Source organism: Protopterus annectens, chromosome 2.part1 (assembly GCF_019279795.1).
Source record: "Protopterus annectens isolate FY-2018-M chromosome 2.part1, PAN1.0, whole genome shotgun sequence".
Lineage (NCBI taxonomy): Eukaryota > Metazoa > Chordata > Ceratodontiformes > Protopteridae > Protopterus > Protopterus annectens.
The window spans coordinates 465549312-465566653 of NC_056729.1; the positions used below are offsets into that span (position 1 = coordinate 465549312).

Consider the following 17342-nt stretch of genomic DNA (forward strand, 5'->3'; position numbering starts at 1 on the left):
TTCTTACTTACATTTATTTATTTGACATTTGTTGACCTGGTTAGTCCAACTGAGCGAATGCCATTTTTCAGCAGAGGCCTGGGGAGAAAAGTCCCACAATTATAAACAATAATGTAGTGCAATAACTAAAGAATCAAATATTTACAATTACAAGAATGAGAGGAGCACCACAGTTACATACAACAATGCAAAATAGAAGAGCTCAGGTTTACAGTTGAAAATGATCAGTCAGTTTAGGTCACAAGTCAGAAAGCTGCATGAGTTTGAAAAGGCAAAAAGAGCATTTACAGTATAGTTATTTGGTTTACATCAGAAGAAAAGCTGTAAAGTGTGTACAGTTTTATATTTAGTGTATGAAATATAATGAGAGCCTTTAGCCTCTTGGTACAATTTAGGCATATTATAAACAGTAATGTAGGTAGCAGCACTAGAGATTTAGCAGTGACGAGAGAGGGAGTAAGAGGCAGGTTGAGAGAGGTAGTTCGATATGTGATGACTTAGAAGATATTTTATGTAAAGGGTCAGGAGAGGTAGTAAGAGTTACTGACAGGGTGAGGGTAAACAATTCAAAGAGGGTGTTTGCAATGGCCGGTCCTAGCGCTATGTAGAAAGTTTTTAAGGGCAGTTTTGAATTGAGTGATATATACTTCTAATGGACAGGTTAAGCTTGTTCCATGAGAGGGAAGGGGAGTAGTTCTAGAGAATTTGACCAAAAGTGCTGTTTGGTTTATATATTTGTAGAAGATTTTGGTCAGAGCTTCTGAGTGTTCTAGGAGGGGTATGTAAGGAGACAAGTGAGGAGATATCAGGACAGAAGGATGACATATACAGACTGGAGTGTATGACCTGCATCTGAGGAAGAAGAAGTTGTTGGGGAAATTCTAACCAGTTGAGGATGTTAAGAGAGAGACAGTGATGGGAATTGTTGGTTTGATTAGCAACAAATCTGGCAACTTTTTTATATGTGATTTCTAGTTTAGTTAAGAGAGAGGTCTGTAGGTTTGTGAAGATCTGTGAACTTTATCTGGACCTTTCCAAGGCCTTCGACACCATCCCCCACTCTGGAATCATAGATAAACTTACTAAGCTGAGCATTAATCCCTACTTCACTCCATGGGTTGCCAACTGGCTTACTGACAGAACCCACACTGTAAAAGTAGCTGACTCAAAATCCAGCTCCAGACAAGTGACAAGCGGAGTACCTCCGGGTTCAGTCCTGGGACCGCTGTTGTTTGGCATCTACTTCTCTGAAGTACAGGCCAGCACTAAGGGACTCTGGTTAACAAAGTTTGCAGATGTCTGCAAACTGGGAGCCATTATTGAATCCCCAAATGATGTGAATATTCTACAAAAGGGCCTTACAGAAACAGATGCTTGGTGCCAGAGCCATGGGCTCAAGCTCAATGCCAAGAAATGTATAGTTATCCCCTTTGGGAAAAAACATGTACCCATGAATTACCACATAACTGGCAGTACACTAAACACTGAAAGTGTGATAAGGGACTTAGGGACACAGGTGGATAGTGGTCTCACCTTCGATAACCACATAGCCACAACAGTGAGAAAATCCTTCTGTGTGGCACACCTCATCACTAAGGGCTTTTCATCCAGAAAAAAGGAGGTCATTGTCCCACTGTACTCATCCCTCATTAGACCCATTATAGAGTACAATGCCCTAGTGTGGTATGTATGTCACAGGACATCTGCAACAACTAAAAAGGCCACAGAAATACCTCACTAAAAGAATCACAGGCCTAAAGAAGATGCCCTATGCTTACCATCTAAAAAAACTCCAGCTATACTCTGTCGCATATCGCCTACTCAGAGGCTATCTCTGCTTAACATTCAAGGCCATGTCAAACCCAGTGCTGTTGGACATGCTACATTTAAAGAAAGCCCAATCCCTCAGAGCCACATGCTCCAGGGATCTAAACCTGGTCATCACAATGAACAAAACATGCTGGAGGGATAGGTTCCTAACCCAGAGACTCCCCATACTCTGGAATAGACTTGCCCATACATGTCAAGCAGAGTGCCTCTTTGGCCCTCTTCAAAAGGAACCTTGACGATTGGATGGGAGATAGGAAATTCACCCCGGGGGTCACGTCAGTCACCCTGCTAGACAGGGGACCAGGGAAGTAAATATTCTGGTAAGAAATGCCCAGGAATTGTTATGACTAGGCTTGTATAGGCCCTAGGGCCAAAAGCCTAGTACCAACCTATGAACCTATAGAAGAGACTAGGGAGAAGGTAGGCATGGAAAACAGAGATTTTAGCCATGTTTGATATGAATTTTTTGTTTCTGCAGAGGAGACCCAATTTTTGATGAGCATGTGAGGGTCAAATTTTAATTGGTTATCTATGATGACCCCTAGACGTTTAGTATGTGATTTAACTGAGATTGTAGTTTTGTTAATGGATACAATGGAGAAAGAAGATTTTAGGGGGCTGAAGGATTTAGGTAGAAACAGCAAGAGTTTAGTCTTTTCGGGGTTTAAAATTAACTGGTTGTTGGAAAACCGTTTTTTTCTATAGATTTGATGGATTTTTGAGTGAGGATGTTCAGCTCAGGGAGGTTATCAGCTGTGTTAATGACTCTGGAGTCCTCACCATATTGTATGAGAGCTGATTTTGGACAGGAAGTGTAGAGTAGATTGATAAATATGTTGAATTATAATGGACCTGGTATAGCTTCATGTGGAACTCTCATCCTGATAGGAAGAGCAGGAGATAGAGCAGAAAGACATTTGACAGATTGTTGTCGGTCAGAAAGGTAGCTGGCAAAGCAGGTGATAGTAGAGCTAGATCAGAGCGTTTGACAAGCAGCAGGGGGTGAGAGAGTGTCTCACATGCTTTTGTGAGGTCTAGGGATAAGCAGGAAACCAGTTTGTTGTTGTGTCTGGATAATGACATGGTATTAGTGAAGGAAATTAGGGCTGTAGAGGTATTATAGTAGCGGCGAAAACCATGTTGTGATGAAGTAAGAAGGTTCTCTTGGATTAAGTACTCCAAAATCTGTTTGTGCACATGTTTCTAGTATTTTGGAGAGTGGAGCTAGGAATGCAATTGGCCTGAAGTTAGTACGTTCAGTGGAGTTACCCCCTTTGTGAATAGGTAAAGTAAAGAACTGTATCTATATGGAGGAAACTCTGGACTCAATAACAGAGCGGTTGATAAGAAGAGAGGAAGCGCTATTGAGTTAGCTGCTAATTTAAAGAAGAGTGGAGGGCGATTGTCTGCAGTGGAGGAGCCAGGTTTTAGCTTGCGAAGTAGGTGTTTAATATAGGTAGGTGATACAGTTTTGAGTGAGAAACTATTTTTAGGTCTAGAGGAGGTAGAGAAGTCAGGAGTGTTCGTAGAGTTAAAGTCAGAGTTGGATGTTTGTGTCAGCTTATTGATACAGTCTATAAAGTAGGTGTTAAATGTAGATGCTGTTTCTAATGGGGTATTGTTTGGGCATGGATTAGGTGTTGAGGGGTTACCCGGGTGTGATACTTGATTAATGGAGTTCCAGAATTTGTTTGGATTGGTCATGTGAGAGGTTTGTAGATTAGTGTGGAAGTTCGTTTCATCAGTGTTGAGGTATTTTTTGGTAAGGTTGCAAAGTTCTTTATAAGTTTGAAGAGGGAGATGTAAAGGGGATTTTGTTTTGGTCCAGGTTTTTCAAGCCTTGTTTCTTTTTTGCATCAGGGAGCATTTGGTTTGTGATAACCAGGGGGAATGAATTGATTTAACTCTTACAGTTCTTAAGGGTGCAATGGAGTCAAGTATGTTTAGGAATATGGAGCTGAATTTAAGCACTGCTTCATCTAGAGATAGAAAGAATAGGAAGGATCAGTTAATTGCTGAGAAAAGGTTGTGGAAGGTTCCAGGATGGAAGTTTGAGAGTTTGTGGCATTGTATATATTTATGTGGTTGAGGGTGTTGAGAGGAGAATCTTAGAACTTTTACTGTAGAGTGGTCACTTACTAAATCAGGTAGTACTTCAGGGTAGTGGTATGTTTGTGGCTTAGAGACAAGTATCCAGTCAATGAGAGAACATGGAGTTGGTTGATTTGCAGGTGTGGGTAGGAGTGGAGATAAGTTGGGAGAAGCCATGCAAGTTGATAGAAGTCTGGAATGTCTGAGGATAGTGATAACCAATTGATATTGACATCTCCAAGTAGAATGGTTTTGTTGGGTATATTTAGTGTGAGACAAGAGAGGATATGTTCTAGTAAGGTGATGATGTCACCTGGGGGTATGTATATTGCAACTACAGTTATTTTATTATGGTCATTCAGTTTGCAGTTGGCAGTGAGGAGTTCAGATGGGGAGAATGACAGGGGAGTGTTTGGTAAGGGGAAAAAAGTAAGGTGGTTGGAATATAAAATGGCTACTCCTTCACCTTTTTTCATTGTTTTATATTAACATAGCATGTTATAACCTGGGAGGAGGAAATCTTTGTCTGGGATATGCAGTTTCAGCCAAGTTTCAGTGAGTATTATTATATCAGGGGAGTGAACAGATATCCAAGTATGGAATTCTGTTACTTTAAGTATGCTTCAGATATTCATGGAATATAAGGATAAGTATCTACTGGGGAGTTTATGGATGAGGTGTGGTTGGTGTAGAGGTAATATTATTAGTGAAGAGGGGGGATTTGCTCCAGGATTAGGGTGAATGTCTCCAGATAGTAGCAGGATGTTAGAAGGATGAGTTGAGTTAGAGAGAGAGGGGTGAAGGAAGTAATATTTTGGCCTAGCTTTAGGGGTAGTTGAGTGATGGGGGGGGGGGTTCTGATTTTAGGGAAGGAGGAATTTGAGGTAGAAAGGATAGCGGGAACAATTTTAAATGAGTAGGATGACTGAGGGAATCTAGTGTTATGAACAGAGGTTTGAGAAAGGTATAGTGGATTTAGTGGAATGCTGTATGATGTGAGGTAGTATAGGAGAAGTAGAATGTCTGTAGAGAGGAGAGGTAGGATCTTGTTGTGATATTACCAGTTGAAGAGCAGATGTAGGAACTATATGAGTTGAAGAGTTGATGAGTTGAAAACAGAGTATGAGAATAGAGTATGTGATTGGCCTAGGGTGAGGGGAGGAGGGGGGTAAAGGGGGGAGGGTCTTATTAATGGTTAGCTATAAAGGTAATGTATTCTAGAATAAAGCAATTCATCCCTTGACATATTTGAAGCCTCGATTTTTGCCTGTCTTACCTCTATATTATTATAGCCTCAGTTCACAAATCTAGCTTCCATATTGTTAGCTTCTGACTGAATTTCAATTCCAAAGTTACAAATGTTCCTAAGTCTCATAAATTGTGCCTTGGGAATATTTCTAATCATATGATTTGGATGCCAACTGGTAGCTTCCAATAATGAATTCGTAGTAAACAGCTTCCTGTATAAACTTATAGCAGTAGTGCCATTTTCAGTTTGGTTACATTCACATCCAGGAAATCAATATTGAGCAAATCAACCTTTCCTAGGAACACCAAGCCAAAAATAGTATCATTCAAGTAGTCAACAAACTCCTTCCACACCTCCAAAGATCCACACCAGATATACTAACAGCCATCCAAAAAACGGTGTCACATAGTTAAATGTTTCCTGAAACAATGATCATTGTAAATTAATTTTACCTGCAAATAGCCCATAAAAAGATCAGCGTAAATCAGGGCAAAAGTTGCCTCCATTGTAGTACCTTTAATTTGAAGAAAACATTCATTCTTATATTGAAAGATATGTTCCAATACAATACCCAATAGTTTAACAAAAATTCAATATGTAAATCAGAGTACAATTTAGAATACATAAGCCAATATTTAATAACAAATAGTCTCCCTTCATGTGTTAGGTTCGTATATAGAGATTGTACATCTAATGTACATAAATATGAACTACTGGATATCTGAATGTCATTCATTAACTTCAAAAACTCTGTAGTGTCTTTAATAAGGGTTTTAACTGTCTAAGTAAACTAACAATGGTTCGGTAAGAGAGCCTCACTCAGACACTGTTGGTCTACCTCATGGATTATTAATAGATTTATGTATCTTCAGTAGGATGTATAAGTATTGTGGTCAAGGATCTTCTGCAATCAAATGCTGTAATAAATTATCCAAAATTATTCCACCATTTTTTGCCTCTATCAAAAAGTTATCACTAAACCTTTTAAAACCCACCCCTGGATCAATAGGTAACTTACAATATGAAATATCATCCCTTTACTGTCTTAAAACTTCCTTTTCATAATCAGTTGAATCCCACAACACTATCACACCCCCTTTATCAGCTTTAACAGTTATAGTAGTACGTTCATTCTTAGCTAAAGCATCAAGTGTTAATCCTCTAAGCCAACTGCCAGACAAATATATGTATATATTTATATATCTATATCTATATATATTTATATATCTATATCGGTTTACTGTTATTTTGCCGAATTAAACAATGGTGAATTGCTACTAATTCAAAACAAAAACGCAAAATTTATAATGTTGAACACAAGTAAAATCAAACTCCGAGGTGGTAAATGTTCGAATTCAATATAATTTGAACATTCACCATACTTCCAGGAACAGTATTACTGTGACTTGCACAGTAAAAAAACGTGTTTGCAGGGAGGCAAGGGCCCATGCACCCCCCCATGTGAGGGGCTGCGCCCCCCCACCCCTGCTACTTCAATATACAAATTCCAGGATCGCATTGTAGTGAGGGAAAGGGTACATTTCCCGATCCCCACTATAGTGCGATCTGCATCACAATGTTGGACATTACAACAGCGAATGCTGTCTTGCATTCGCTGTTGTAAGGTTCAACATTGTGGCATTTGTTTTTTCGTTGTGCGAAACGGCACTTTCGAACAAATGTAAATAATAGCACAAAGTGCGATCGACAAAATGATGTACAGTTTTTATATATATATATATATATATATATATATATATATATATATATATATATGCACACACACACACACACACACACACACATATATATATATATATATGTATATATATATATATATAAACTGCTGATGATGAACCAGCAGTGTAGATATTTTATGATACTGTGCAAAGAGTATAGATAAACAAAACTTTTTTGCATGTTATATATATATGTGTATATGTGTATGTGTGTGTATATACATATATGGTTTCACTTCATAACACTGACATATCACAATACTGAAACTCAGAACACTGAATCCAAAATCCTGAAAGTTCAAAACCCTGAAAACTCAAAATACTGAAAACACACAGCGTACATATACTCAGTTTAAACAAGATAAATCATATTACTTTCCACCGAGTATAAGCCGGGGGGCTAGCTCCCCTGCACCCCCGATATGGGGGGCTGCGCCACCACACCCCTTGCTACTTAAATATATCAACTCCAAGATTGCACTTCATTACACTAATTGCAGTCTTGGAGTTGATATATTTAAGTAGCAGGGGGTGTGTGCAGGGGGGCTCGCCCCCTGCTTATATTTGAAGGAATGTAATTAGGTTCTTATTGTTTATAGTCAGTATATGTATCTTATCTGTATTCAGTATTTTGACATTTAGGATTTTGAGCTTCTATATTATGAAGTTTTCTCATTTTCAGTGTTTTGATATTTCAGTATTATGTAGTGAAACCATATCTATATATATATCTATATATATATATATATATAGATTATGTGTATATACATATATACGTGTAATATATATATATATATATATATATATATATATATATATATATATGTATATGTATACATATATACGTGTGTGTTTATATTTATATATATATATATATATATATATATATATACATATATATATATATATATACATACACACACACATGCATATATATATGCATATATATATGTATATATATATATATATATATATATATATATATATATATATATACACATACACATTGACATATATAGATATATACGTGTGTGTGTGTGTGTGTGTGTGTGTGTATATATATATATATATATATATATATATATATATATATATACACGTGTGTGTGTGTGTGTGTATGTGTGTATATATATATATATATATATATATATATATATATATATATATATATATATATATATATATATATATATATATATATATATATATATATATATATAGTCTGTTTCATTAAAAGTGCCATTAGTTGAAGTATAAATCTCCATTTTTTTTTTTTTTTTTTTTGTTGATTGACGTATTGTCAAACGTATGGGATTAGACTTTGTGCAAGATGGCCCGACAGTTGGGTTTAGGGAGTTTTCCCTTTTCCGCTCCATTGTGCTATCTCTGAAATAGTATTTAAAGAAATAGAGAGAGTGTGGGTTGCACACGGGGAGACTTGACCCCTTCAAAAAATACCTTTATTTATTTATATTTTTAATGCTGTTTAAAATTCTTCTTTGAAAATGTATTTCTGAAGTATGGAAATGGAAGGAATTGCTTAGTCTTTCATGTTTGCTAAGACAGTTAAGCTAAAATCCTATGCTTTCCTGTAAAGGCCATGGGAGTCGGTCATGTGTCAGATGAGAAGTATCACTGTGGAACCCCATTTCTTTTGTGCAGTTCTAGTTACTAGTGCCACTTTAGCTTCTGTGGTGATGCAAAGGTGGTATTCTTTTCCAGCCTCCAGGGTGCAAAGTTACTTGCTAGAGAGTTTTCCAGTAGATTAGGTTTGGTCAAAGAAAGAAGGAAGGAAGTGCTCATCTACCTAACCGCACTGAATAAAGGACTGATCTAGAATGAATTGTCCCCTGGCTTCTTTCTTTCTTTGACCAAACTTAACCTGCTGGAAAATTCACTAGCAAGCGACTTTTCTCCCTAGTGGCTGGACAAGAAGAATACCCTTGCTTCAGCACAGAAGCTAATGTAGCACCGGTAACTAGAACTGCACAAAAAAAAGGGTTCTGTGTGGCCAGCTCACACAGCCCTTACAGGTAACCGTAGGAAATTTAACTTTACTTTTTAATTGTTACCTCCTCTGCCCACAAGCAAGGAAGTTGTCAGCACGTTAACTATTAACATCCTTATGAGACACAGTATTTTGGCTTACTGATTAATACAGCAAAAAAACATGCAGACTCATATTTACAATATTTAATTACTGACTTTACTTAAATGGTACTTGTGATTACTACCGTATTTCCCCAAAAATAAGACCGGGTCTTATACTCTTTCCCCTGCCAAAATACGCATTAGGGCTTATTATCATGGGATGCCTTATTTAACCCCCCCCCCCCCGTACAACAATCTACATTTATTCATTTATTCATGTGCAAAAATCGACATTTTTTCATGTATACAAATCGACATTTATTCATGTACACACATTGACATTTATTTGGTACTTTTCTGTTATTGGGCAACAGTTCTAAGTAACGCATTAACATTTGTGTGAGAATTTTACATAAACAGTGCAACAAACATTTCATCTTCAGCAGTTCTACACCTTGGCTTTCACAGTGCAATATTTCATGCTTAACAGAATGTGCAGAAAGATCTCAGTACATGTGTATTGGAGGAGGGGAATAAAACTGAAAGCAGAAGCAATCCATTCTGTTTCCCCGATAAAGGAAAAGTTATTCAAATACTGTCATGTCATCTTTTCTGGAACATTGTCATAAGTTTCCAACCCCCAAATTCTGGCCTGAATTTCTTGTGACTCCATTTCCTGTAGAACCATTTGCCCCAATCTGTCATGCCTAGCAATAGAGCTCTCCTTAAATGAGCACTGCTTGTCCAAGTAGCCTGCTCCTGCTCGTAGTGCATTGGCAACACAGCTGTCCGTGATTTTATCCCATGAGTTTTTCACCCAAGTCACGACCTCTTGCAGGCTAGGCTTCACAATGTTTCCATGCTGATTTCTCTCCATTCTATTTTCAATGTAGTCGTTGAGTTCCATGCGCAAATGGTCCTTGAATGGCTTGTTTATTGCAATATCAAGAGTCTGGAGATGGGCAGTCATTCCTGTGGGAATCATTATTTGATCTATTCTTCTCCATGCAAGGAATTTCTTCATTTCTTTAGTGCGGTGAGTGCTGGCTGAATCCCAAACTAGCAGACCTCTTTCACCACCTTGCAAAACAAGTGGCAGCATTACATCGACCCACTTCCTTATAACTGCTTGTGTGCACCAGGCTTTTTCGGTTTCAAGAATGTAAATGCCTGAAACACTTTCAATCTTATGTTTCTTGCCCTTACTAATGATTAGTGGTGGGGTTTTCTTTCCATGTAGATGAATTGCCATATTACAGGTAACAAGTGCATTCTCGTAACCAGTGGAGGGAATGTAGATTTCTTTCCATGTAGATGAATTGCCATATTACAGGTAACAAGTGCATTCTCGTAACCAGTGGAGGGAATGTAGATTGACGAGGCACCCCTCTGATCAATTGTTGTTTGAGATCCTTGGCCCATAAACACTGCATTTTCATCCATAGCAATCATGTTGGAGAGTTGGTATTTAGAAAAGTCGATGCCATCAGCAATGGAGTTAAACACAAGTGCAAGTTTAATAACTTCAGTATCTTCCAGCTTGAACAGTGTTGTTGATCTTCTTAGAGACAGTTTATATCGCTGAAGGAAGCCATCCAGCCAATGTTGTGATGCTTTGAATTCTTCTAGGGATATTTCTAACTGTGGTGCCATTGCAAGGCCAAATGCTTGAATATCAGCCTTCCGCACAGCCAAAGCCTTTGCTCTCCTGTTAGCAATCCATTCACAGATGATGTCTTCCAGCTCAGGAAATAATGGTTGCCAATCTGATCCACACTTGCACTTCTTAGCATTTACCTCGTCGGCCTGTTGACTGAGGTTATCGTGCGCTGCACAGCATTTTCGGACCATTCGGAGATCTAACTTCCTCTCTTTGCAGAAAGTCATCAGATTCTTTCCCCGGGAGTCCTCCATGATTCCTTTCTTGTACTTGATGGAATAGCTCTTTCTTTTTGCACTCATCTTGTCTGGGGAGGCGGGGTTAATTGAAAACTTATGAAACCAGAGTGGCAACACAAAATTGAGATGGTTAAGAAGGACACAACCACAGCCATTCATTATCAAGTGCGTGCGGTTTACGCCCGTTGTCTGTACTTTGACCAAAGTACACCTGCCAGTGTTTATGGGCCAAGGATCTCAACCGTCAAGTGTGAGTGATGATTAGGGTTACAGTAAGAATCGTGGATGACTCCCAGGGAAAGAATCTTATGACTTTCTGCAAAGAGAAGAAGTTGGGTGTCCGAATGGTCCGAAAATGGAGAGCAGAGTACCAGAACCTTTATAATTCAACATGTCCGTCATGTGTTGTTGACAATCTTAACTGGAGGTTATTTTTAGTGTAGGGCTTATATCATGACCACCCTGGAAAATCATTCTAGGTCTTTTTCTCTGGTTAGGTCTTATTTATGAAGAAATACGGTAGTATTTGTGGGGACTTTTCATCCTTATTGAAGATATGCGTTTTCAGTTATAGACCCTTGTGCTTTTGCAAAACAAAATACCAAATAACATTATTTATAGAAAAATCCAGGGCTAAGCCATCAAAACATATTAATCAAGCATTTTTGTCTAGAAACGCCAGGTATGGAATTTGTTTGCCTGCAGTACAGAATTCTCATGTATTAATTTATAAAAACTGTCTTTTTCAACAGGTGAGATCTACATTTTAGCCAGCAGTAAAAGTATGACACAGTCTCATAGTGGAAAGCTGTACAAACTGATTGATCCAAAAAGGTAGGCATTTTGATGTTTTATACTGGTGTTTCTGTATTATTACAGAATGAGATTATTCTCTCAGACAGCTAGCATACAGTGATTTTTCTGTAGAACCAAACATACGTTTAAAAGCACAGTCCTTTAATATTTACATATAAACAAAGTAAATAGTTTGGGTTGAATTTAAAAATATATATAATTCTTTTGACAAAAGTCTACAGAAACTGTTTTGGAGCATCTTTTTCATATGTGCTTGCTATGAAATATTTATCTCTGCTGTACCTTTCTCACTGTTACTCATATGTTACCTGAATCCATACAAGAGCAACAGTGGACAATACTTCATCATTTGTCATCTAGACTGTTACTTTGTTGCAACAGACCTATTTGTTCTGAAAACAATTAACTTTACAATTGTAAAGTAAGTATTCTTAAGATCAGACCATTTTCTTTTAAAAGAGGATCTTTAATGAGCATTAGGATGGATAAAGGACATTTTAGCATTAAATGGAAGCTTCAGTTAAAATGGGATGGTGGTTAGGACTGCTGTCCTTCTGATTCTGGCCTTATGTCAGTAAGGAGTTTGCATATGGTCCCCATATATTTATTTATTGATGCTTCTCTTTAATCTCATCTTTTGCTAAGGCTGATTAATTTATTGCATCTCTCTATGCATATAGCCGTTGTGGCTATTAAGAGTCTGGAAGGATTGGCTCATTTATTTCAACATATGATTGCATTAAAACTAAAGAAATACTTCCTAAATGTACTTGTTGAACGCATTTGCTTATACAGCAGCAGTAAACTATTGATTCTTGGAGGAAGTACTAAAGATTGTCCAAGCTGGCTGGTGCAAAATGTTGTCTACGTTTGATCTGTTATAAAATGCTAAATAGAGGAAAAAACAGTATTTCAGTGCCCATGAACTCATGGTACTGGTTTGGTACACAACTCACATGGTATGCCACACCTCTAAATAAGCAGTAGTCTGGATGTGAAGAGTTACTGCTTTGTAATGCATAAAGGTTCAGCCTGTTCTATCCTGACTACAAAAGTCTGGATTCATCTTAGCCACATTACTGTTAACATCCGTGCTCTCTGGTCCTGTATAGGTAGGATTTTTTTTCCTGAGTGGTTTCTGCTCATAGAAGTTGTTTACTAGATAATGAATTAGTACAAAATATTTTGTTTTATGCTATTTTACATTAATTTGTAGTTGTCTCTTTTCTTGGCAGAACAGATATTCTTAGAAGTCCTTAGTGCAAGAGCATTGCACTCAAGTCTTATGAATGAGATGTTCAACATGTGGATTACTGTTGCAGTAGCCTAAGCTGTTTGGGCCCTATCCCAGTTACTGACTGTAAATCATCCAATGTTGTATATCTTACCCAGTGCATCATCTGTAGTTCATTTTATATAGGGAAGACCAATCAGTCCCTACGTGAAAGAATTAGGGAACACGTATACAGTATTAGGAAGGGCATTGTTAGCAATGCCCTTTCCAAACATGTTATGAAACATGGAGAGTTGCACCGATTCACTTTTAGGGTGATTGACATCATCACCCCAAGTATACGTTTGGGAGACATACGTAACCATACTGAATTTAAAGAAAACAATTGGATGATTATTCTAAGAGCTGATAGAGGTCTTGGGCTTTTTGAAGAAACATAGGGTACCTAAATAATTGTTCTTTATATATTTTTATATACATTTTAATATTTGATAATATATATTTTTTGTTTTTTATCTTTGACTTTTTATGCTTTGTTAAAAGCATATGTTATTTGTGCTTTTGAATATTTTTTATGTATGTATTTCTAGGTTGTGCTGTGTTTTTAAGAAGTTATTATGAACTTAATTAAGTGAGATTTGTTATCGGATGATTTGAATTTTAGAGAGTGTATATCAGACTCTGATTTTTTTTTGCTGTTTGTATAGGTCTGAAGAAGCATTTTTATGTGAAAGCGCTTACCTCCAGTGTGTTAATAAATGTTTTAAAGTAAGAGTGTGCATGCTGCCTTGGTCGCTCAATTAGTTGTTTGTTGGACTTATTCTATTTTATTTTTCTGATCGAGCGTTTATTCTGTGGATTATTGTCGTTTTCTTTGTTTATTATCATATATTAAAGTATTTACTTTTATCCTTTAACAACATGTAAAAGTTAGTTGCTAACCTTCCCTCTTCAGAGGTAAAAAAAAAATCCCTCTTGGATGTCTCATTAACATGTGCTTCTCGTGGCACTAAGCTTATTTAAAGGTTTTCTATTATGCTGATGTTTCTTCTTCCAGAGCTGCTGATTCTGAGTCAGTAATGAGAAGATTGGCTAGGCTTCATTCAGAAAACCTTCCTGAAGATTTTAAAACTGAAATTTGAAATTTTTCAAAACAGAACATAAAGTTCTGTTTGAACTGTTTGCAGGTAAGGTGCTCAAGAAGTGTGAAGAAAGAGGAAGGTTGATTCAGGAGGTGACTCATGTTTCAGCTGTCCTTTTTTAAAGCAAATGACACTTCCCTTCTTCCTCAGCTTCCTTTTCCAATAAGCAATTAAAGCATCAAGGAGTCATTAACAGGAGTTTAGAAAACAATGACAAAGAAGCTCTTAAGAAGAAAGAAGAAGCCTCTAAAAATCAAGGGCAGCAGGCCTTATAGTCAGCTTGAGTGTTTGCCTGTTTAGGCTACCCACCTTCCCACCTTGGCAGCTTCTCCATATCCCTGAAGCTTCATTTTTCCTTGTGGTACTAAATTATGACAGACAAGTTAATTCTAAATGCAATTTATCAGGAGTACACTTGGCAATGGGAATTTCCTCCCCTGTTTCAGAGGATTCATCCTTGCCCTGTGAACCAAGTCTCCTTGTTTCCTCCCATTCTGCATCAGATGATTGCTCAAGGAATAAAAGAACTAGTGCCGTCCACCAGATGGGAAAATGTTTTTATTCAAAATTTTTTTTCTGGTACCAAAGAAGTAAATATCCTGGAGGCTTGTGCTGGACCTTTTCTTTCTACATCTTTTTGTCAATATTCAGAAGTTCAAAATTATTTCCCTTCATTCCCCTTTACCTATGCTCCCTTCTCTAGCTTTCATGGTAAAACTAGACTTAAAGGATGCTTATCATCACATTCTCATTGCCAATCTTTTCAGACCTTTTTTTAAAATATTTTCTGTGTCTGACTTAACAATAGTAATCATAAAGTGTTTAACCCAATAATTGCTTATTGCAAACTTTAGACACACCTTTCCATATTTAGATGACGGTATCGTCTTTGATGACTATTTCTACAACTATCAAAAGTCTTCATCAGCTGTTCAGAATCTCTTACTTAGGCTGAGTTTTCAAATTAACTTATAGAAATCTTTTCTCATCCCTTCTCACAGAGTTTTATTCCTAGGATATTTGACAGTCTGCCCTGAGAAGAATCCATCTTCCTCCAAACAAAGAAGAAGTGCTGCAACAGTACTTCTTGAATTGCTCCTCTCAATGCCAGATATCTGCAAGGGAATTTCTTAGACATGAATTATTCTGTTGCTTGTCCTGTAGACTCCATGTGAGAAAAATCCAGTGGTACCTCAGATAAGTCTGGACTCTTCATCTTCACCCTTTATTTTTTCACATCCCAGTTTGGGATTTATATGAACGGACATTTTCTGGTAAGTATAGCAGATCTGTTGCAATCCAGGTCTCACATTTTTTCTGCTGCCCCACCCCAGTCTGTCACTATATATGCTTCAGACCTGGCATGGGGAGATGTCTCCAAAAGTGTGAAAGTATAAAGTCTTTGGAACTCTCAGAACAGACAGAAACACACAGCTGTCAGAAAGATGTTGGCAGTGATCAGCATTTTGAAAGCCTTAAATCATCACTGGTCCCTGGGACCTCAGAAAGTTTTCACAGACAACACCACAGTGATATGGTACGTAAACAAACAGGGAGACTTACCAGATTGTACACCCTTTTCACCCCCTTTGCAGGCTTGCTGTGGTAGCCTGGGAGATAGCATCTCAGCCCATTTGACTTGTCAGGCTTCACATATTCCATCAGAGCAAAATGCAACTGTAGACAATCTAAGCAGGATCAGGAAGACCCCTACTAACGGAAACTCCATCCTGAGATGTTCCAAGAACTGATCCAGTATCTCAAGTAGATCTGTTTGTCTCCTCTAAGAATAGAAAACTATAGGAGTTCTGCTATAGGAATCCAGGCAGACACACCTGGCAGACAGATGCCTTTTCATTTCCATGGACAGGAATATTTATGTCATTTTCCACTATTTCCACTGATATCCAGAGTTCTTCTGAAAATCCAGAAGGACTGTCAAAAATTGTGGTGATGACCCAGGCAACAATGTTTCTCCATTTTTTTTTCAATTTGGTCAAAAGCAATTACCACAGGCTTCCCCACAGACTGGCTTTGCTCAAACAATACAGGGGTTGTTTGATGTATTCCAGTTAGAAGACTCTTAAACTCACTGCCTTGATGATAAGAATTTTGATACCTATTATGGACCTTTGTTCTGAGGACATGCAGCAGATACTATAGGAAGTGAAAAAAATGTTTTGTGTGCCTGTAGAGAAATCTTATTTTCTAAACATGAAGTTAGCCTTCAGGGAACGTAGCAAGAGATGAAAAGAGAATGATGTTTGAAATGTGTTACTATTCTGTCAGTCAGCATAGTGCATGTTTGTTAAAAAGGATTGTCAACATAGTAGTATTGCTGGAAGATTTTTAAATTATTTAACCTTTATGGTCAGTTAATTTCTATGGAACAGAAGCTGTGATAGAAGGTTATGATTCCAGAATGTTTAAAATACTGAATAGTTCAGAAGGGCTTAATTAATATGTGCTGGAAGCTGTGTACCATGCTGCCAGTCTGTCTGTGACATCATTTGTGTCTTTGGTAAGAGGACAGTCCTACCTGGAAAATGTAATAGCAAAGATGTGACCAGATTCAATAAAGGCTACATTAAGTGTACATTAAGTGTACACTGTTGTGAGTGAACAAGCACATACATAACTCACACCTTCTTCCTCCTAATTTTAGTTTTCCTACTGATATTCTTGCAGCTTTAAATACTGACAGGGATTCATCAGGTTACCACAAAGTGTAGACTACATGTACACTTAGTGTAATCTTTTTGTGTGACTAGAAAGCACAAAAAAATGTGATAAGAATTTTATTGAATACATATTTTGTACACTTTCATTCCTTTTTAAGAACATACCAAAATCCAGCTCAAGTAACTCCACTAAAACCTGTAGAAAAACATGTTTAATAAACACAAGCTTTCACACATAGAGTGCTTTGTCAAGCATTTAAAATCTTTTCAACATGTCTCTGGCAAAAATGTTCTTTAAAATGACTATAAGAGAACCCTCTGTCTGACATGCAGAGACACCCCTTTTCCCTTCTGAGTGCAAGTGCTCATATAATTGTCTCAGACCTTGGAAACACAGCCTGTATGGGTAGGATATCTGTATTTTTTTTAATTAGGAAAAAAACTTTCCTCAGCTCAGTGGTTGAAAAAATGTTACAGCTAGGTTAAACAACAGAACTGCTCTACAAGTGATTGTATCAACAACCTGTTTTAAGGATTTCAAAGTATGTTTGAAACAGAGCAGGACCACTG

The 17342-nt window shown here is 37.4% G+C and overlaps 1 protein-coding gene across 3 annotated transcripts in view; it reads left to right on the top strand.

The window, feature by feature from the left end:
- LOC122794105 (hedgehog interacting protein) overlaps positions 1–17342 on the top strand; it is a 942167-nt gene that overhangs the window by 737406 nt on the left and 187419 nt on the right. For all 3 annotated transcript variants that reach the window (XM_044062253.1, XM_044062252.1, XM_044062254.1), the window contains exon 11: positions 11652–11733. In XM_044062253.1, coding sequence (XP_043918188.1) covers positions 11652–11733 — 82 coding nt within the window. The remainder of the gene's footprint in view (positions 1–11651; positions 11734–17342) is intronic.